The sequence below is a fragment of the Brachycentrus maculatus genome, unplaced genomic scaffold (genome assembly GCF_059751285.1).
Source record: "Brachycentrus maculatus isolate JH-2025_06_01 unplaced genomic scaffold, ASM5975128v1 h1tg000604l, whole genome shotgun sequence".
NCBI classification, from domain to species: Eukaryota; Metazoa; Arthropoda; class Insecta; order Trichoptera; family Brachycentridae; genus Brachycentrus; species Brachycentrus maculatus.
Genome location: NW_028281343.1, coordinates 389,518 through 412,277, shown reverse-complemented (window position 1 = coordinate 412,277; position 22,760 = coordinate 389,518). Strand labels below are relative to the sequence as shown.

General features: G+C 31.0%; 1 protein-coding gene across 1 annotated transcript in view; it reads left to right on the top strand.

Annotated features, from left to right (window-relative positions):
- LOC148301118 (hemicentin-1-like) overlaps window positions 1-22,760 on the top strand; it is a 303,741-nt gene that overhangs the window by 220,882 nt on the left and 60,099 nt on the right. The window contains exon 3 of the mRNA XM_088273790.1: window positions 5,899-6,049. Coding sequence (XP_088129916.1) covers window positions 5,899-6,049 — 151 coding nt within the window. The remainder of the gene's footprint in view (window positions 1-5,898; window positions 6,050-22,760) is intronic.

The window sequence follows — 22,760 nt, the reverse complement described above, 5'->3', positions numbered from 1 at the left end:
AGAGATTAAATTTCACACTGTGGATATTTTATAATATCAAAGGTTCGAGTAATGAAGTGACTGAGGTATCTTGGCAACCAAGAAACTAATCAAAGTTTATAATGGGCGCTTTATTAAACGGAATCCGTAACACAAACTTCAATCGATTCGTTCAACTTATGGTGGATAATCTACTTTGTGGGGAACTGTCGTGAGCATACGATTCAACTTTAACGAAAAAATGTACCTCGGGTAAACTTGAGATTGGAAAATAAATGCATTTCTTTTCTCAAAAAACCCACAATCTATATAAATTACTTTGAAGAAAGGTCTGAAACCTTACTTTCTATCATTAGAACCCTATAACATCGTATCATTCTTCCTCCTTTTTCTCTACCTCTTCCTTTCATCACCTTACCTGATCTTATTTCATTTGCCTTTTTTTTCAATTTATTACAGTTTAGTCAATATGTCATATTGTAAACATTTTTGGATGTGTTCAAATACTTGTTCACATATCTGAATTTTTCCACTTAGTATTTTTTACATTCTGGTATCTCGACATAGAGGAAAAAGAATATGGAAGTCTGGGTATTTACTGGGCTTACGACCTGTCATAAGCTGGTAATCAGCCTATGTAACATAGGTAAAAATCTTCATTTACATTTTCCTTGAAGAAAAAAAAACAAACAAATTTTCTAGCCATATCAAATTTTAAAACGCCTTTTAATTATAAAATGAAATAAAAATATTTTTATTGTATCTCAACGTCTCCGTGTAAGGAAATTGTATTGACATGACAAAATCGAAGTCAGATTATTTACAGGGCTTACGACCTGTCATTGGCTGTTAAGCTCTTGTACAACATTTACTAGTTTACCTAATATTGAAAACCATATTTTCGAAATTGTATATATGAACTTCAAGTGATAGAAACACTACTTTTTTTCAAATACAAACATTTGAGCTGTCTAGCAATTTTAAAACTTTTAAATAGATTTTTTAAGGTACACATAGGTTAAGACACACTCAAAGTGTATCAAAATTTGACACCCTCTCAATATGATATATAAATAATAATAAAAAATCACTCTCTTGAAATAATATTTTTTCTAGATTCGCGGTTGTCAAAACAGTGTCGATGAGGCATTGTGTAGAATTTGAATGCCTTTGACGAAATTTGTATTGTCGGCAAGCAATACTATTTTTACTCTATGATCATCATTTTAACGATTTTATGTCAAACTCAACTCCACGGTCTCTCGGCTGAGATTCAATCAATCAAATGTTCCTTTATTCAACTAGAACTCTCAATACTCATTCATCGCAAACAGTTGGCGAAAACGGCATCTGGCGAAAAAAACATCTACATCCCAACTAAAATTGCTTTCCCAACTATCTCAAATGCTCGTATATGAAAAACGCCCCTTGAACCATATTGCCCTTTCTTCGCCCTTTCTTCCACATAACTGAAAGCCAACTTCTTATCTAAGTTTAGAACAAAATCACCTCGCTCTCCGATAACTCTTGAAGTTTTTTTTATCCAACCCCAATCTAAATGAGGCTACGTCGGAAATGTTTACTGAGTTAAAATGCCCTGTTATCTGAGTTACACATCTTTCTGAGGGGATGTTTTAAAATTCCCAGAAATTAGAGTTTTCGATAATGACGTAATGAATGCTGGCTAGTACAAAACGGAGTAAGGAAATGAAAAAGAGATATAAAAAAATATTAAAAAAACGATAGAAAAAATGTATTTTTAATAATATCAGACACTGGATAATTTATTTTTAATTTTAATTTCACTTGGTAAATTCCACTACATTTATTGTGAGACGTATTTTGATGCATTTCGGATCATATTCAAACCTCAAATTTGATAATAAGGTACCGTAGAACGGGGCTACTTGAACTTTGATGTGTTACTTGAGCCCAGTACAAAAAAAATAGATCTGTATTTGGTCTACAATAATGAACGTATCGACATGATTCATTGTTTCTCTGACAGGTGACACTTATACGTTCATTATTGTAAACCAAATACAGATTTAAATAAAAAAAATTGTACTGGGCTCAAGTAACACATCAATGTTCAAGTAGCCCCGTTCTACGGTATTTGAAAATGATATGGAATCCATTGAAACAAGTGTCACAATAGGTTTTATGAGAAAGTGGTATTTACCAATTTAAATTAAAATGTAGAATGGATAGATAATACCACAAAGTGACTGCCGAATCAATTAATTTAATAACTGGATTATTCACTCCACGAATGATATTTCATTATTACATGTGTATATTCGATTGAAGTAAAATATATGCGGTAATTTCTAAATAGCGTCACAATCAGCCATACTTCCAAATGTATGAAATAAGAACTACCACGTAAAAGGAACTCACCAGGATCACATATATAAATAACTTTCAAAAATTAATGCAGTACGGTTAGTCGATAATAGGAATAATAGTGAACTTTTCACAAGTGTATAATGTGACACTTAATCCAGCCAAATGCCAATTCGTAAGACCTGGAATGCTCAGACTTTCATCTTCTTTTGTATATAAACGATGAATGTTTCGTGTTACATTGAGACACTTTAATTATTATTTTTTTCAAAAATAACAGCATTTAAAATGTCTTCTTCTTCTTCTTATTATTATTATAGGCCTTACGGCCTGTTTTTAAGAGGGATTAGCCTCCTGCGACGTCGATTCCCAGCTATCGGCCCATCTCTTTGGTGGTCTGCCCGGGAGTCGTCTACCATGGGGTTGGCCGTACAATGCGATGTGGGGGAGTCTGGATGGTTCCATTCTCCTCACATGCGCATACCATTGTCTTCTTCGTTGCCTTCCCCACCTAACGACATCTTAGATCTCGCATATTTCCCTGATCTTGGCATTTCTCAATCTATCTCGAAGACTCTTGCCTGTTATGCTTAAAATGAATAAAATGTTCTAGAATCAAATTAAACATGATTTCATTAAATATTCCTGTAACCGATCTTAGTTCTGAGATTTGCTTTTGATTATGTACGAACCTTCTCATCAATTATGCAAAGCTAATTTAAATCCTGCTAGAAGATTTTACAAAATACTAATGGAGCAAACAGCGTCTTAAGGCTTTAGTAAGGTTAAAAATTATTTATATTAATTTTCTGCCATAAATCGCCGAATAAATTTTCAAGATAAGTGCGAGTATGCTCGTTTAGCTGGCGTAATGAAACTTGAGCTACATAATTTAATCGTTTATATTATGTACTAGCCCGGCTAGGCTTAGTTGTGACTCAGTCGGGTTAAATGGAAATGATAACACATATTTCAAAATGTATATTTTTATTGTAAAATGATTATAAGTTGTGAATATGATGTGAAATTATTGAAAATCTATGAAACAACAATGCAATAAAAAACATTAAAAACGCTTAATGACTGCAGATGTCAAGGAATGCGCGTCCGCCATGACAATGTTTAATATTGTGTATGTTGCTGTTCAATAGCTGGCGCTGCTATCTCGGTATAAATAAATAATAAAAAAACTGTTTAAAATTTTATAAAACCATGCGCATATTCGAATGCAACGATGTGTCAAAATTTCAAAGCATTCGGTGAATAACTTATGAAGGTTTGAAATTTTAAACAAACTAAGACTTTCGCATTTATTTATTTTAAAAAGTATAATATATTATTCGTGTATTTGAATGCAACGATGTGTCGAAATTTCAAAGCAATCAGTGAATAACTTTAGGAGTTTTAAGATTTTTTTACAAACGAATATTTAAATTTTTATTTACCCTCATATTTGCTAGATCATGCAAGCATTTGTATGGAAATTATATGTAATCTTTTTTTTATGTGTTAAACCTTGTTCTATTTTGAAAAGTTTATCCTTATTTGAACTCGGTTCATATTTCAACATTTAACCGTTATCATCAAATTCTTTTCAAGAATATTCTATTGTGCATACTCCTATAACACACAAACTTCCCTTGATTTTGAGTGACTTGCATGCTCGCTCAACTATGGTTTCGTGTTAATTCTATTAGGTATCGGATAATAGTTTTGAATATTTAAAATTTCGGCAATAAAATTAAATTAATTTTATAAAACCGTCTATCTGGCCTCGAGCACGAACTTGTGTTTAGTTTGAACTGTTATATAATTTCCTTGGGATAATTCTTAACTGGAACTTTTGGTGTTAAACTAAATGAAATATTATCATACTTTATACTTGGGGGAATATACAGTTACACAATGTAGGGATATAGAAGTATTTAAGTTACTTTGTACATTCTAGAATATTACATAATATTTGGATAGTTTTAATAATATACAGTATCGAACAGATTAATTGAAACAAAACTTTTTTTTCGTATTTTCAACACCCTAAAAAAATGTTTTGGGGGTGTTCCTCGTATTATGGACCAGGGCTGCCTCATTCAGTGACTGAGATGATACATAGCGAGAAATATCACCCAATTCTACTGGAAAAGATACTACTAGAGATATAAAAACCAAGGTCAAATGGTAATGGAATATTTCAGCAGGATTTAATCCCCTGCCACAAATCCAAAAAAAATATGATTTTTTTTACACAAAAACAATGAACTGTGTTGGATTGGTCAAGAATTTTGCCAGACATAAACTTAATTGAAAATCTATCAGCAATTTGTAAACATCGGCTCTCTAAAATTTATTGCACTACGGTGGAAAAGCTCATTTTGGTCATAATTCAGGTATGGTTTCGAGACGAAAAAATGGCATACAAGTGCCAAAACCTTATATAATAGATGCCAAGATAAGTAAAATCTTTGATTGAGCCAAAATGACATCATATCAAATATTTATTTGTGATATAACTAATAAACAAAAAAATTTAAAAAACTTTTTACGAAAATCCAACAAAAAACGTTTTGTTTCAATTAATCTTTCCGATAATGTAATAGTAAGGATTCGGTTACTTAAGGTTTTGCGGGATATTGTATTTATAATTAGTTTTTTTTAGTTTGGGTACTAAATTTATGGGTTCTCTCCGTTTTTTTAATTACTTGTACGTTTTTTGAATAATTGAATTCAAGGATAATATAGACTGCCCAGTTTTATCTACTACGTTTGCAAACCTTATCTTAACTTGATAAATATCGGTCATTAAAATTAAAAAAAAAAAATTGTGGAATTTCGCAACAGGGGAAGCATTTATATTATTGTAATACTTATTTCATTGTCTGTTGATATGATATTTTAATGTTTAATGATATTTATACATTTTAATTTCATTTCACATTATAAATTATGAATATATCTGTATGCATGTGTGTTTTTAAATATGTATGAAGGTAGGAATATGCGTTTAAACGTGATCATTTTAAAATTATTCCAAAATGAGTTTTGTAGAAAACTCATGAGAATATTTATATAAACTTTATATTGTATTAAAATAATATTAAAAAATCTTTGCAAATATTGTAGATCCATCATGAAAATCTAAATAAATTTTTCACTGACATAGAATCTTATGGACATTAATTTAACATTAATGTAAAGATTATAATTAAAGTGTGTAATAATCTTTACATTTAAAAATATTTATTTTATTTGTTTATTAGCGTCTTACCAATCGTAACGTCATAAACCATAAATCTCGGTCACTAGTTAAATTCGGTTAAAATACTCTTGTGAACCATTTTCAGAGTAAAATAAAAAGTAAAATAAATGTTTTCGTAAATCATATTTTAAGTTAAAAGCAAATCTTGAATACACAGTTCCATGTGATTGCGGCTATGGTTTTTGACAAACATTCCACGTCCTACTGTTCTTCATTGTGGTGATATACATACGAGTATTTTTAATAATAAGGATATGAAAATATATTTAAAATATATTTATTATTTTCCACTAATTGCTAACATTCTTAACTTTCAGCCAACATTGAAGAGATCAGGGTCACAGCTCTGGTAGGAGGTGTCGCAGAACTGCCGTGCGACATTGCGCCGGGTAACACCGAGGTATCCGATACTACTCCACCCTCTGTACTCCTGGTCGTGTGGTATAAAGATGACGCCCCCGTATACAGGTATTTTAGTATTTTGTTTATCCTTCTTTCATTTTATTGAATATTTAAGCTTATTCAAAAAAAAACTCATACATATGTAGATAGAAAATACTAACAGATAGATAGTTCTCCTTTTTATACAGATACATAGACAAATCGTGTATTAATAATTTTTGTTTCTTTTTCTAAGCAATTTGTATCCCCGTTAATCTTACCGATACAATCGTTATATCTGAGCAGCAAATTAGTCTAAGAGATCGCATTTAGAATGCATTCAGTCTACCATGATTCTTCTTTTGGTAACGCCATTATTCACTTCCATATATTGGGGTATACTGCCAGTTTAGATATCGCTGATTGGTTTTTATTTGCTTTAACTTATTAATTTTTATGTTTTTAAATTTTTTCATATATTTTTAAATTTTAGATACCCATTTTTACACCGTGGTTTTCACCATTTGCTGTGTAATGTAATATCTAACACTAAATAAAATAAAATATTATGAGTTGAGAATCCGTTAAATTGAGAATAGCGTCGTTTTAATTCTTAAAGTGCCTCACTCCATCCTTACTTACTACAGGCTTACTTTCCAAAAGAGCGTAAAAATATTACGCACCTTTACTAGAATATAAGCCTGGATTGAGCTAACACCCTTTACAAATCACGCTGACGATATGCGTATGCCCCTTATAGTCATCCCGTGGCTTAGTTGCGTCGCAATTTGTACCCGGGCTACAATACTCCACCAAGCGATTCTCAGCTTTCCGATACCGACACCTTCCAACGTCCTGAGCTCCTGGTAATTCAGTTTCAGTTTCAGTACTTACTTCACACAATACATACAGGTAGCATAATTTCACTTAGCCGGTTGCGCCATAACTCCAAGTCTATGCTTGCAATATTAGCTTCCGAGTAATAGGGTATCCTATCAACTAGATTAATGCCAATGATCTAATTTTATGGGGTGTTTGGATAATGAATACCTACAGATGAATGCTCGCCATCAAAGTGTCGATAACAATACGAGTTATCGAAATATTAAATTAAATGTTACTTTTGATTAGCTGTTACAAAATTTTGGAATTATTTAGACCCTCGAGCCTACAATTCCACTAGTAATTATATTAATCATTTTATTTCATTATATTAAATACGGAAATGAAGTTTATACTTTATAAATATACAGTAGAGATGGCCAACCATTTTCTCTTACATAACAATTATAAAAATATTGATATTGTTAATTTTCATAATATTATTAGCATTTACTTTGTGGTTAGTCACCTTTACTTTTTTAATGTTAAAAATCTAAACATATAACCACTTACTGATATTTTAGTCAACCGGTTTCGAGACGTACCCGTATCTTTGTCAGAACAACCAAACCTCAAAAATATTGATCTAAATTAAAAATGATTAAGATATTCACTGATAACGTTAAAATTTTGATACAACGTTTCATTTAAATACGCGTGTGTTTATTTATTATAAATATGTAATTACCAATGGAGCTGTCATGGCGGTTTTTTTGTAAAACAGCTTTTTTGTAAAAAAAAAAAAACTCGTGCAAAACTAAGCATTTCATATAATGGACAGAATCTTTCTTAACAGCTGCTGTTACATAGCATTTCAACAACTTCGATTTCATTGTTGTTCAATATTTTCTTTGATTCATAAAACATTGTGAAATTATACATAAAAGTTTTTTTTTAGCTAGCCAAGACCTTCATAAAACATATAAAAGATTCTTACCAAATTATTTTACATATTAGAAGACATATTCTTCATCTGTGTTGATATATCAATATAAATAACTCCAACCAACAAGTGGACCAACCTAGATTAGTGACCAAAGATTTGGGCACACTCAAAATATTTGTATATTTTTTTCTCCCCTTACAGTGTTTCGTTTTCGCGTTCATTGTTTCAAAGCTCATAGGGAATTCCCAGGAATTTGTCACAGAAATGTTGATGCTCTCTCCCTAAGTCTGTCATCCTTCACAAAGATTGTCAGTTTGATTATAAAACTCCTTAAAACCCCCTCTCTCTGCTTTCGCACGTAACACAAAGTATTCCTAAACAATGACAGATTTCTTTAATACTTTTAACTCGGAAAATCTTATACATTTTTTATAGTCATTCAAGCCTGGAACTCAAGCTGAAATAACTAACTGAAAATATATCTCCCAGATTATTAATATTTATATTTTAAGTCTACTGTACACAACGAAGAATTACAACTCCGGATTTTAATTTTACAATCTTATAATAAAAATAAGGTGTTTTCTTCTACAAGCATACAAAAAACGTCCAAACAAATTTGTTTTATATTTTAGACATTTCAACGTAGTTGAAAAAGAAAACGGAAGTCTAGAAATTAACAGGGTTTACGACCGTCATATGCTTAGTTAGGTGATCACTTTACACACATGTAACGTTCAAAATTCTACGATTAATTGACAAACACATAAGTCAAATTTTGTCTCCTAGATGTACGTGTATTGATCAAACTAATGACGTTTATCTGTGAGTTCACAACGGCTATCTATGTTAAAATAGGGAAAACTTTAATTAAGCAAATACTCTTTATATTTGTATGCAAGGTTCGAATTCTGGATTAAATTCACATACTTGAGACCCGCCTGAGAACGTCATTTTTTTACGTTACTTATAATTTGACCAGTTATTTTATTCACAACATTTTGAGTCTGTCCAAATACTTATTTACATATCAGCATTATCTCCGCTTATGAGTTTTTTTTTACATTTTTGACATCTGGAAATTAAAGAGCCCTGCAAATGCCCAGACTTCCATCTTCTTAATCATCTTAGTTGAGATGTTAAGAACGTACAAAAATAAAGGAGAAAATCTAGATTTTTGAAAAAATATTAACATACTCAAAAAAAAAAAAATTGTTTTTCTTAAAAATATGATTTCAACACGTCAAAGCTTTTTTAATAGTACCTCTTGACTGGTACTTGAAGCGCAGGGCTGATCATTTCGGGAGATTAATGATATCTTTATATCCATTTGACCCGCCATTATCTTTTGCGTCATTGGTTGGGGGTGAAGGGTAGGATAAGGACTAAAAAACGTATATTTTCAGTATTGATATCTGATTATCTTAGATATCGGAATTCAATTTTAATGGGATAATAATAATTATTCGAAACTTTCAATCTTTTGTTTGAGGTGATATTCATGAAAATGTATTATCCGGTTTATTTTTCTTATTGCGCCAAGGATAATCGGTATTCAATTGTTTAAGAAACATCAATAAAATATTCATCTAACATATGAGGATGTTGGTTGGTTTCAAAGACCCCCTTAACAGTTTATTTTTATCCCTAGATCATTAGATTTATTTCAATGTAGCTTCCCACAGATTGGATATTCTTCGTAAATTTTACGAATGTCCCGTTATCTTGGGTTAAATATAAGAGTTCAAATTGCGCTCCTCGACCATTTTGACGGGTTTTGTAATATTTTATTTTTATTATTTTTTCATATTTTACAAGTAAATTATTCTTCTTTTTCTGGCTTTTGTCACACCCAATAGTCCATAGAGAACTGCATCGTTTAGAAGCAGTATTAGATTTTTCGTTTTATGCACTTCACGTATCAGTTCAAGGTTAAATACATATTTAATATTTATTTTTGAAAGTTTGGCTCCAATATTGAATAAATATTAAAGTGAAAAATCACATACATTTATTTTGACCCCCTTGAGAATCTAACCCAGAATATTCAGAACGGTATCCAAACGTGCTGACCACTACAATACGGAGGCGAACTCAAATATAAAATTCTAGGCACTGCATTATGGATGCAAATATCTCTGAAAGAGTGCACGTTAGTGAAAATTGCCTCAAAACATGTCGAATATTTTTGAAACTAACATCTCCATATATTTTATTTGGTAGGAAGATGTAAATTCATAATAATAAACCCGGTAACGCGCTTATTCATTATATTACATATAATAACACAGAGATTTACGCTCAAATAAACACTTTTGATCTCCCTTTATTTCCTCATAAATATTTCATTAAGGAAAACGGAAGCAAGCGCTCGTCGTTTAGCATTCAACAAAAATAATATACCGCTGACTCGCTCATTTTCAGACCCGTCTATAACCATACTGAAAATAAAAATTCAGTAGCAAACCTGGTAGTGAATTATGAAAATTATAATTTCTTCCTATTCTAAAGTGCTCTGTTCGGTCTCTTGGGCGTTAACGATCGTCATACCTGCAGTATCTGGAACAACTCCTAAATTTCGCAAATCAATATCGCATTAAAATATTTCTCGAAAACCAAGGACCTGAGTCCCATTTGATATCCACCTAACATTTAATAATCACATAGCCAAAATCACTCGTTCTGCCTCTAAGATGTTCTTCAAACCCTAATCTGCACCACAACAGTGCAAAAGGCACTGCATCATATAAACGCAGTGTTATCTTGATCGTTAACACGCGAAGGAAAGATGATCAACCCTCCATTTCAGGTCCAGACCAGGGTAATATTAAATAACTATTAGAGTGAAAAAATCACTTTTATTTATGTGGGAATCGAACCCGGGACCTCTAGAACGGTAGCTGTGTGTGCTGACCAATACACTATGGAAGCGGACTCTAAGATGTTAGTATTTGTAATTCATAATTCCAAATACTTTGTGGAATTGAATACCGTCAAACTTTTGTATACCACTTTAGTACGTAGCATTCTGGAAAATGGAGTAATACTTTTGGGGTTTTAAAAGCCCATATACTTCTTCATGGTGGGAAGAGTACAGAAGATGTTGCTTCGATTTTCCTCAAGTCAATTTAAGTTATCTTTCCTCATTTTTATGTGATCAGTAATTTTGTATTGGAGCCATTCCCTCAAAAAACTTTAAAATTAGTTTTTATTACCATCCATAAAAATAGAAGTATTATTTAGAATATCTACATTTCGAATGCCTCAATATGATTTTGTGTGGAAATCTTATGAATACACGTTTTGACGACAAACATATACATATATCGCTCACTCCTTTCAAGAACGTCATAAATCAAATATCGTAAATTTTCAGTTTTTCGTGTTTTCGGAATGCACAGAAAATGTACTATATCCCAGCAAAAGTTGCATATTTTTAACTGAATATTTACTCGCTACAGGGCAGAAAGTGTTGTTTTTGTATTTTGAAGATAAGGTATTGTTTAATTTTTTTTATATACCTACACTAAATATTTTTCTAATAGAGAAATACCTTCAAATTTTACCTAAAAAGATCTGTTGCACAGTAAAAAGTTCTATAAGTGGCTTGATATTTATTTTTAATACATTGTATTATATTTTTAAACATTAAAAACGTTCTCCTGAAAAATCAAGTTTTTTGATTTATGACGTTCTTGAAAGGAGTGAGCGATATCTGAACTAATTCAAATGTTTTGTCAATTAATGAATGATTTTTAATAAAACAAATTTGATTTCTTTCAAAATATAAGTTGCTTGATTTTATCGATTTGTAAGAGAACGTGTAAATATTGTATAAAAAGATTTTTATAAATACGTAAACCAAATTAGATTTTGTTCCTGTTGATGATATCAAGACATATTTTGAGTGTCTTAACAGAGACCAAGAATTTATTTTTTAGATAAGTAATCGTTGCAAACTGTATATAGTGATCATATAAGCCAGCCAGTACCAGGTCGCAACATCTAGAATGCTCCAACTTTCATATTCCGTTCATATTAAAAATAAATTATTTCTCTCTGCTGAGACACCTACATTGTAAAACTTTATATAATTAAGTTTTACTTTATTTTTATACACCAAGACAAAAAACAACTAAGCTTTAAGTAAAATTTAGTTTCCATTTGAATTTAATGTCATTCAATTTATTTCCAATTCTTTTTTTCATATTTCATATCATCATCTTATAAAAAAGGGTTAGATATATCTCTGTTAAATAATAAACGTTCAGAAAATATCACTTATATGAATCTCGTATTCTTCGCATACCCTGTGATCATTAATTTGCACCGAACGAGGACAAAATGAAAAATGATAACCATTTTTCACAGCCGCTGAAAAATATTAAAAAAGTGCAATGTCTCAGATGGGTGAACTTCTCAATTTGTCTCTGGAATCGTGAAAAATTAATGGCTTTAAAACATATTATTCTACCCATTGAACTTATAACTATGCATAATCGGTTATGTAAATATTTAATTATTATTTCCCAAATTTCTGGAAAATAGATAAATAAAACTGGAAAATAATGACAATACAAATACATTTGTCAAAATCTAATCATTTAAGTTTGTTTTTTTATCTTTTAAAGTTTCTTTCTGGCATTTTTTTCTCCGTGAAATAAGCTTCGTCTTAAAAAACTAGTTAAAGGGAGATCTGTTTTACTACTTTTCTCCTGAAATTCGTCTGCAAACCCTATCAATCACACAGTATTATACAGTATAGTTTTTAGTTAAAAGTTAGTCAATACTGCGTTTACATTAATATTCTTTTAATTACATTTTTAGGAAAACTTAACAAATGTCTTAGATTTTAGTAAGAACGATTTTTTTTTAAAGATATCTTAATTTTAATATCAATGTATGGAAAATTTCCAATTCAAATACTAATTCATCGGAAATTTATCGGAGTTTTATAAAGAAAATAAAACACACCGAAACATGGTTGAGTTATTTACAACATTTTGAGTGTGTCCAAATACTTGTTCACAAAATCTGGATTATCTCCAATTACAGGAGTTATTTTCATATTATTTTTTGACATCTCATCAAAGATGAAGAAGAATATGGAAGTCTGGGCATTTACGGGGCTTACGACCGTCATAGGCTGGTTTGAGTGATCACTTTACACACGTGTAACATTCACCAATTCTACCCATTATTGACAACCACACTACTCAAATTCTTGGAAGTTCTATATATATGAACCAATTTAGAAACCTTGTTCATGAATCACTAAAACTTCACTAGAGACATCTATTGGTGAGATGTAAAGAAGCTTTTTACTAAGCAGAAACTCTTATATTAGTATGTGAGATCCGAATCCCGGATTATAATCACACACATGAGAAACGCCAGAAAATACCATTTTCATTTTTATTATTAAGCTTATAATTTGACCAGATAATTTATTTACAACATTTTGAGTGTGTCCAAATACTTGTTCACAAAATCTGGATTATCTCCAATTACAGGAGTTATTTTCATATTATTTTTTGACATCTCATCAAAGATGAAGAAGAATATGGAAGTCTGGGCATTTACGGGGCTTACGACCGTCATAGGCTGGTTTGAGTGATCACTTTACACACGTGTAACATTCACCAATTCTACCCATTATTGACAACCACACTACTCAAATTCTTGGAAGTTCTATATATATGAACCAATTTAGAAACCTTGTTCATGAATCACTAAAACTTCACTAGAGACATCTATTGGTGAGATGTAAAGAAGCTTTTTACTAAGCAGAAACTCTTATATTAGTATGTGAGATCCGAATCCCGGATTATAATCACACACATGAGAAACGCCAGAAAATACCATTTTCATTTTTATTATTAAGCTTATAATTTGACCAGATAATTTATTTACAACATTTTGAGTGTGTCCAAATACTTGTTCACAAAATCTGGATTATCTCCAATTACAGGAGTTATTTTCATATTATTTTTTTTTCCAAGAATTTGAGTAGTGTGGTTGTCAATAATGGGTAGAATTGGTGAATGTTACACGTGTGTAAAGTGATCACTCAAACCAGCCTATGACGGTCGTAAGCCCCGTAAATGCCCAGACTTCCATATTCTTCTTCATCTTTGATGAGATGTCAAAAAATAATATGGTTGAGTTATAGTTAACATACTTTTTATTAACACTTTAGTTTTACATGTATTTATTTTTAACGACTAGTTTCGGAAGCTACCGATACTTCCATCTACGGGTTTGAATATAAACTAAAGAATTATAGGTTGCTGAAAGAATAAATAAAAAAAATAGGTTGGATGCAAATAATGTGCGTTTTTAGAGGTACATAAATTCAAATTTTCAGACCTATATTTGATTTTTATATTTCAATCATGTTTTTGAAAAATTAAATGCCAAAATTAATATTGAAAAACTAAAAGATCAAACTTGACTACAATCAACTCTGTTTCCACCGTTTTCTCACCAATAATGCATACTATACTTCAATTCATTAGCACTTTTGAAATTTTCAATGGAGGAAGAATTCAGCGAGTTGAAAATTTTTGGTGCAAGAAACGAAAAGTTTTTCAGTGCGAAACTCGTGGGAACGGTTGTGCCAAAACAGTTAATATTCATAGAAGATCGCGTTTGAATATTTTGTTAGGTTCTAGCACTATCTTTTCCTTGCCAAAAGTGCATCTGTATATCTTTTATCCATAATTGACTTACAACCAAGAACTTGCAATGGCTAAACATGTCAACAGATGGTATAAAAGTGGTCATCCATTTAAAAACTTTAATTTTATCACTTATTTCACTTAATACACGTGTAATATTCACCATTCTGCCCATAATTGATAACCAAACTACCCAAATTTTGGATCTTTAATTTATCCTTCAATTGAGACATTCTTTCACATGTGAGTTCTCGGTATGATCTATAGTTGAGTTGAGTAAGGTTTTTTCATTTAGTAGAAACTCTTGTGAATGCATGTCAGATTCTTTCTGAATTATTTTACTTAAAAAAACGCCTAAAAACATGATTTTTCAATTTCTATCGAACTTTTAATTTGATTATAAGTTATTTTACTGACAATATTTTGAGTGTGTTTGAATATTTGTTCACAATTATCGGTTTGTCCACTGAGGAGTTTTTATATTGACATCTCAACTAGATGAATAAAAATCTTTATTTTCATCTATGTTAAGATGTGAATATATTTTAAATAACTCCTAAGTGGACAAATCCAGATTTGTGAACAATAATTTGAAAACATTATTTTTTTGCTTAAAATAAGCTTTGACTAATAAAATACAAAAATATTGAACATGCAGCAAATATTTTATTTTCAGAAATATAAAATTTTTATATTTATGTGGAATATTATTTTGAGAAACCATTATCTCACATCATCGAAGACTTTGTTTTCGAAAAATTAAGCAGGAACCTAATATCAACCTCCATTAAACTATAATTCGAGCTTTATTTTAAATAAAACGATCGCTGCAAGTTCCAGAAAAACCTTTTAGCAGTATTTTAAGCATAGCCGATCTAACCGCTCTTTACCGATGAAGATAAGCTTCGGGCATAAAGTGTAGCGACACTTTTCCTTGACATACTTTACGTAATCAACATTGATACAGTAACTTTCAAGTAAATTGCACACACATAAAATGTAATGAGAGCTTTCTTAATGGACTCCAAGCAATAAATTCAAAAAAACAATTACGTTGATTAAACTATACAGCACGATTTATCACTTTATTTTTATTTATTTACATATTATTTATTTATTGGAAAACCAATATTATATTCTACAATCATAACATAATATAATTTAATTAAAAAAATAACATTCCAATTAGAGATTTTCACTTAAGTAATCTAAAAATAAAAATAGACTGTCACGTACATAAAAGTATAACTATATAATAAACTAACATTACATGTTTTTATCAAATAATACAAATTTTCTTTATCAACTTCACAAAAAGATATCCACAATATTTCTCTTAAACTTATTAAATGAAACATTATTGATGTCTATTTCTTTAAGCATTACATTACGCATATCGCAGGCTCGATTTAAAAATGAATTTTGGTAGGACTTGGTGTGCATTTTAGGAATTTTAAATAAATTTTTGTTTCAGCAGAAACACAGCACAGAGCACTGTGCTCCCGGGACTCTAAAATTGATGAGTGATATTTTATACAAATGTGTAAATATATAGATTGACGCTGAACATTCACACAAAATTAAGTGACAACGTGTAAAATGAGTAATTCATATTATTTAGCGTTATTTTTTCTTAATAAAATAAGATTTTCTTCTATTTTATTTTAGAATGTTTTAATTTTTTAATTTACAAAAAATACAATTATTCGATATACGTTGAATAAAATGTATATATTGGTTTAATATAATATAAAATGAAATCTACATCGTTTAATATTTATATTAATTTAGCAGAAGAATCTTATGTTTCACCTTTGTTGAGATGTATATACTCAACTTCTAAGCGGACAAACTCCGATTTGTGGATAAAAAATTGGACACACTCAAAGTATTGAGCATAAAATAAACTTTTGTACACACACACTTAAAATAAAACATAAATAAATATATTTAATTTACAGAAAATATTTCGTTTTAAAAAATTGAAAAATTTGTCATATTTGTGTGGATGAGAAATATTATTTTTTATAATAATTCAAACATATGATTTATGGTGCGTAGAATAAAACGTTTCTCTTAATTTAATGTTATAAATAAAATGAAATCTACGTTCTCAAATATTTATATTAATTTTGCAGAAAATCTGGGTTTTTCGAGTCGTTGAGAACCGAGAACATCCCTTTAAGGGAGTCATTAAACTGAAGGAAGTGCCGTACCTTTGTTAACGAACCGCCTCCCATTATAAAAATGATTTTACAATAGCCCCTCAAATTGCTTAATAAAAGTGATTCCCTTAACAGATTCAAAATAATTTGGAATAAGCTACATAGGGAAGAAGCTTTACAAGTTCCCCAGCTGCTGAAAATAAGAGCTGGGACCATTATGTTTTACGCTGAAAGTATTTCTAAGGTAGCGTAATTTAATATCTTAGCAACGCCAACGGTTTGTTCGAATAATATTATTTCAACTTAACGTCAGAACGTTTAAATGACTCCTGGAGCAGAAAACAGAGAAAGCCTTTTAACTTGGACGGACGATCCCGAATTGTGGACATAAGTTAACCCAATTTGCTCTTTCTACCTTGATTCAGCAGTTCCAATGCTTCCATATCGCAAGCAAACACACCAAATATAATAATTCGGCCTTACACGACAAACATAAACTAAAAAACGTAGAATATTTTGGAAATTTTGAAATAAACCAAAGCGCAACTATTCGACGTCAGTTTTCCCTACAAAAACGTTTCTTCCCTAGAAAAATCCGAAATTATTTAAGATATACTTGAATGGAAATATATCTTAAAATTGACTTTTACTCAGTATATGCCACGATGCATTGAACGACAATTGATAATGTACCGTATACAATATACGTTGTTTGATATAATGTTGTTGTATTGGAACAAAGTCACACTAGATTTTGATTAATAGCAGTATTTACAATGTTAAAATTTAATTAAAATGAATACTCAGTACCGCAATGTGACTGCCGAGTAAGTAAATCTATATTTTTAAATAATTATTTATTTCTTGTTCAATATTCACAGCTTTATAAAATAAAACAACTTTGTTTTATATTGTTTTTTGACATCTCGTCAAAGATGAAGAAGAATATGGAAGTCTCGGGATTTACGGGGCTGACGACCGTCATAGGCTGGAAGTGATCACTTTACACATGTGTAACATTCACCAATTCTACCCATTACAACCACACTACTCAAATTCTTGGAAGTTCTATATATATGAACCAATTTTGAGATGTCAAAAATAATGCGAAAATAACTCCTGTAATTGGATTATCTACAAAATTTCGATTATCTCCTATTACAGAAGTTATTTTTTATATTATTTTTTGACATCTCATCAAAGATGGAGAAGAATATGGAAATCTGGGCATTTACGGTTGTCAGCCCCGTAAATGCCCAGACTTCCATATTCTTCTTCATCTTTGATGAGATGTCAAAAAGTAATATGAAAATAACTCCTGTAATTGAAGATAATCCATATTTTGTGAACAAGTATTTGGACACACTCAAAATGATGTAAAGAAAAATATGTTAAAGCACTTTATTACAATATTAATTTTATAATACACAATATTTATAACATTAATTGCTTTCTTTGGTAATTAAACATTACTGCAGATAGCTATACGTACTGCAAATTAACCTTAGTACTGATTAGGCTTTTCGTATTATCAACCCATACGTGACCAGGCAATGTATACTGCGTTTGATGAGATTATGCGGTGCATTTGGTTTAATTCAACGTTAAGGTAGGCTAATTAAGTACAATGAATCAAATTTACTGGAGCTTACATCTTAGTATTCAAATTTATTCGGAAAATTACTTCCATATATTTATTATTACTAAATTGAATCACTATTATAGTATGATTCAGATTTTTTGTACATATAAAGTAATATTTTATTAAATTTTGTCATTTAAAAAATAGTATCTTTTTTTTAAATATAAAATTTTTCATTTTGATAACACAGATTCTAAATTACCAAGACTAAAATAATAATTATTCCATTTCCGGTTTGACTAAGCAGTGAGTGCAATACTTAGACTGACATTTTTTCACAAAAATTTAGTATTATTTAATATAAAAAAAATACTTACTAACGGTCATGCCGCTTCTTCGCTGGAGTAGGCAGCGAGAGTAGAATGCCTGAACACTCTGTCTTTGCAAAAGAATTTTGGCCTTCTCACACATATCCATCGATTATTCTGACTCTTGACCAGAGCACTTTCAAGCATTGAATTTTCTTGATCATGCCAAGCTTTCCTCGGTCTTCCTCTGCTTCTATTTTCAATTATATTTGCCTCATTTTTTTCTATTGTTTTCCCCTTGTAAAATGTAACATTAAAAAAAATATAAATTATACTGGTGAGATTACGTTAATTTATGAGGCGAATGTAGTGTTCGAAAAGGGAACAGAAGATGACCGAGGAAATTTCGGCAATATCAGGTATGTCAAATGCTCGAAAGCGATCAAGCCAGGAGTCGAAATAATCGGCGGGTATGTATGACGAGTTGCATGAATGTGGAAAAGTCGATGAATATTTGCAAAGACGGAATAGTGTAGTGTTCTTTTCTCTTTGCCTATCCCTACGGAAAAGCGGCGTGATGATTAGGTAGTATGTTAGAAATGACATAATATTGGAAAAAAAAAACATTTAAACAAACATCTTTTCACTTTTCGTCTGCTCTAGTAATTTAATTAATAATATACTGAACCCATACCGTTCTGTTATGTTAATAAAAAATTTGATTACCGTAACCGTACTTGAACGACTGAAAAGTTTGAGGGTAGTTTAATGAAACGTCGTATAAGGCAAGTAAATAATAAGCGAGAGAGCTGTAAATTGAATAAAAAGAAACACGCTTCGTCAAGGAGCGAACGAATGAACCGAAGTTTATCCTTATGTAGTTGGTGAACCCAGTTTCATTCAATATGCAATCAAAAGGAGGGAAACTTCCTTATTGGCTATCGGGGCATTCTTTTCATTCCACGAATAGTTCGGTCCGCCATAACCCTCCAATTGCGGGTCGGCTTTACAGCGGCACAGCGTTTCTCAATTTCGCAGAAAAGGGAATATATCGCGCATGAAGATTTTTACCGCCAGAGCCTTTTCCATTTCGTCCTGCGTCAGCTCTCTGCGTAATTCGATTCCCCGCTAAAAATACTTTCTCCACTTCATGTGCTTAAAATTTATACGCGTGTTTTCTTCGTATCGTAAACCAACAAGTGACAGCGAGGAATTTCAAATCAAATTTATAATGTATATTTTCACAGAGAGCGCGAAATTTTCTGCATAAAAAAGTGTCGGATGGCGTGACGCAATTTGCAACCTAAAACTGCCTTCGCGCGACTTTTTATTATGATCGATAATTTTATTTATATAATATTAATTTGTCAGCCGTTTTCTGAAGCGCAATAATTTGCTTTATGTCCTTTTTATGAGCGCTGTATATTGTGTTTTATCGTTTTTATGTCTTTACTTTTACGCTATTCTTATTTAATTACGTTATCTTTGAAAAAAATATTTTAGTAACTTAATATTTTCAAATTAAACTCTTTTTATTGCTACATCTGACCTGACCTAGCATACTAATGTTGGTTTTTAGTTTTATATTGACATTTTTTGGTGAAACTGGATTTTATATAATAAAACGAGAACTTTTTTTACATCTTAACATAGATGAAGAAGAATGCGGAAGTCTGGGTATTAACAAGGCTTTACGTACGTATAATATTCATTAATTCTACCCATGACAACCACTCAACTTTAATTTTTGGAATTCCTAGATGTATTGACTCAATCTCGTGACTTATTTCGTGACACAGTACATATGAGTTTTCCAGCAGCCATCTATAATGGATTAAGTCAATGTTTTTTTAAGCAGAGACCCTTTTATTTAAATGCAATATCCGAATCCCAGATTATATTCACATACTAGAAACACTTGGAAACATGATTTTTTTATATAGCTTATAATTTTACCAGTTAATAACTTTGTAACTTTCTCCATCTTTGTTTTACCTGTGAACGGGTTTCACGTTACCGACGTCATCAGACTGGTGACGTCGGTTGCGACGAAACCCAGACAATGGTCGAATCATATAAAAGTAGATGAAGCTATATATTTCTTATTTTATTTTCGAACTTGTTGGCATCAAAAATCTGTTTAAACATTTAATGATTATTCTGTGGCACCAGTTATCCCTCATTAAAGTTATGTCTAGAGTGTAGAGTTTATCGAAAATGTATGTTGTTGGCCAATTTTTGCCTACTTCGAAACTCGCAATATTAATTTGTGTTTAATACGAAGACATTAAGATATATACGGCATGCTGAAAGTGTTTTCTCGACGCCATTAAATGTACTCGTGTAATTTTCCTAAGAAATTAATTAATATTCAGAAATTAGCACTCTGTTTATTATGAAGCAACGTTGTCACCCCGCAATAATTTCATTTTAGTTCCGACAATTACAGTGCATTCCTAGAGATATTATATTCCAGTATTGCGAACGATAATTGGAAAGGTACATTTTAGCAGCGTCTCCGCCGCCTGAACTTTGCGCCCCAGAAACACTTTGTCCGACACAGATGCTCAAGGCGCTGAAAACTACTTTTTGTACTATGTTGTAATTGCGTCGCGAGATCCCAAAGTTCTAGCTAGGGGTGGCAATTAAACGAGGTGTAAAATTGTGGTTTTACTTCTTTATTACCAGCTTTTCAACTGTAGTTTGAACTTAGTACCGAGTTTTAGTAAATCTACGAATAAGTTTAACAACGGATAATTTAAATGTAGCGGAGATAATGTTCTTTCAGTGTGATATTACGCGGGGTACGATAATTGCGTTGAAATAATGCTATACGCGTGTGTGAATTGTTAAATGAATCTTTTCTAGCCCTTAATTTAATTCAATTAACCGTTTTTTTAAATTAATTAATTCACTGTAAAGATGTCTTGACTTGAAACATGAATCGTTCTTCCCTTTTTTATGAAAGAAGATGGAAGTCAGAACATCATAGGGCTTAAGACCTGGCATTTGGCTGACTTAAGTGATCATTTTATACACTTGTGTAATATTCACCATTCTACCCATTGTTGAATATCCATATTGCATTTATTCTTTTAACCTGTATTTTTGTAATTGTTTTAGATTAATCCGTGTAGTAGTAAGGTTTTCCATACATTTGTGTGACGTATTCATTAGACTTACCTTTAAATTTATATCTCACCCGTAGGGTAAATTATCTTTTTCGTTAATTCATTTATCATTCACTTTAAATTTCTTCTTTCTCTTCTGGAGCTTTTCTATGAGATGAAGTTTAGCGGCCATTCTGGAACATCTTGAATTATCATACAGCTAGTCAAATAAATACTTGTATTTTTGACATCTCAACACAGATGAAGAAGAATCTGGAAGTCTGGGAATTTACAAGATGAAATTATTATTTCATTTGACCTGTGACTGGCTTTCGTCGTCGTCATCATCAAACTGATATAGATACAGACCAAAAACGAATGTAGTTTGAAATAGAGGCAGAGGAAGACCGAGGAAAACTTGACATGATCAAGCATTTGAAATACTTGAAAGTGGTCAGATCAAGAATCGGAATAATAGGCGGATATGTATGATGAGATGCATGAATGTGGAAGAGGCGAATATTGTTTGCCATTACAGAGTAAGTGGCGTTCTATTCCTCTGCCTACCCCTCCGGAGAAAAAGTGTGACGAAAATTTTTTTTCGTCACACCTCTGTTAAAAAATTAAGATTTTTTTCTTTTAAACCGGAACGTCTGGGTGAATCTATTTTTATGGAGCGGAAAATAAAACATTATCGGAAGCTAATAGGGCCACTCAAAATCATCAAAGAAATTACAAAAAAAAGCTCATATCTGCACACGATATATCACATATCATCTTTTACTTATTTTTTAATAGTTTCATATATTGATTCGACAGTCACTTTGTGATAATATCCATCCATTTTTAATTCAAGTATTACTTTGCACATACCACTATTTCCGGAAATCTATTGTGATACGTGTATTTGAAATTGATGCGAAATACACCAAAATACGTGTCACAATAGATTTTAAGAAATAGTTGTATTTACCAAGTAAAACTAAAAATTTTAAAAAAATTATCAGGTAAAAATATGTGCAGAAGAGTTTTTTTCATTTATTTTTAATTCTTTTGCATTTCACATTATATTATAATATAATTTAATACATGTACAAAAAATATATAAAATATAAATACAAAAAAATATCCCACAAAGGCATGCACTATGTGTGGGTATATAATATATTTTAGGTTAGTAAAATA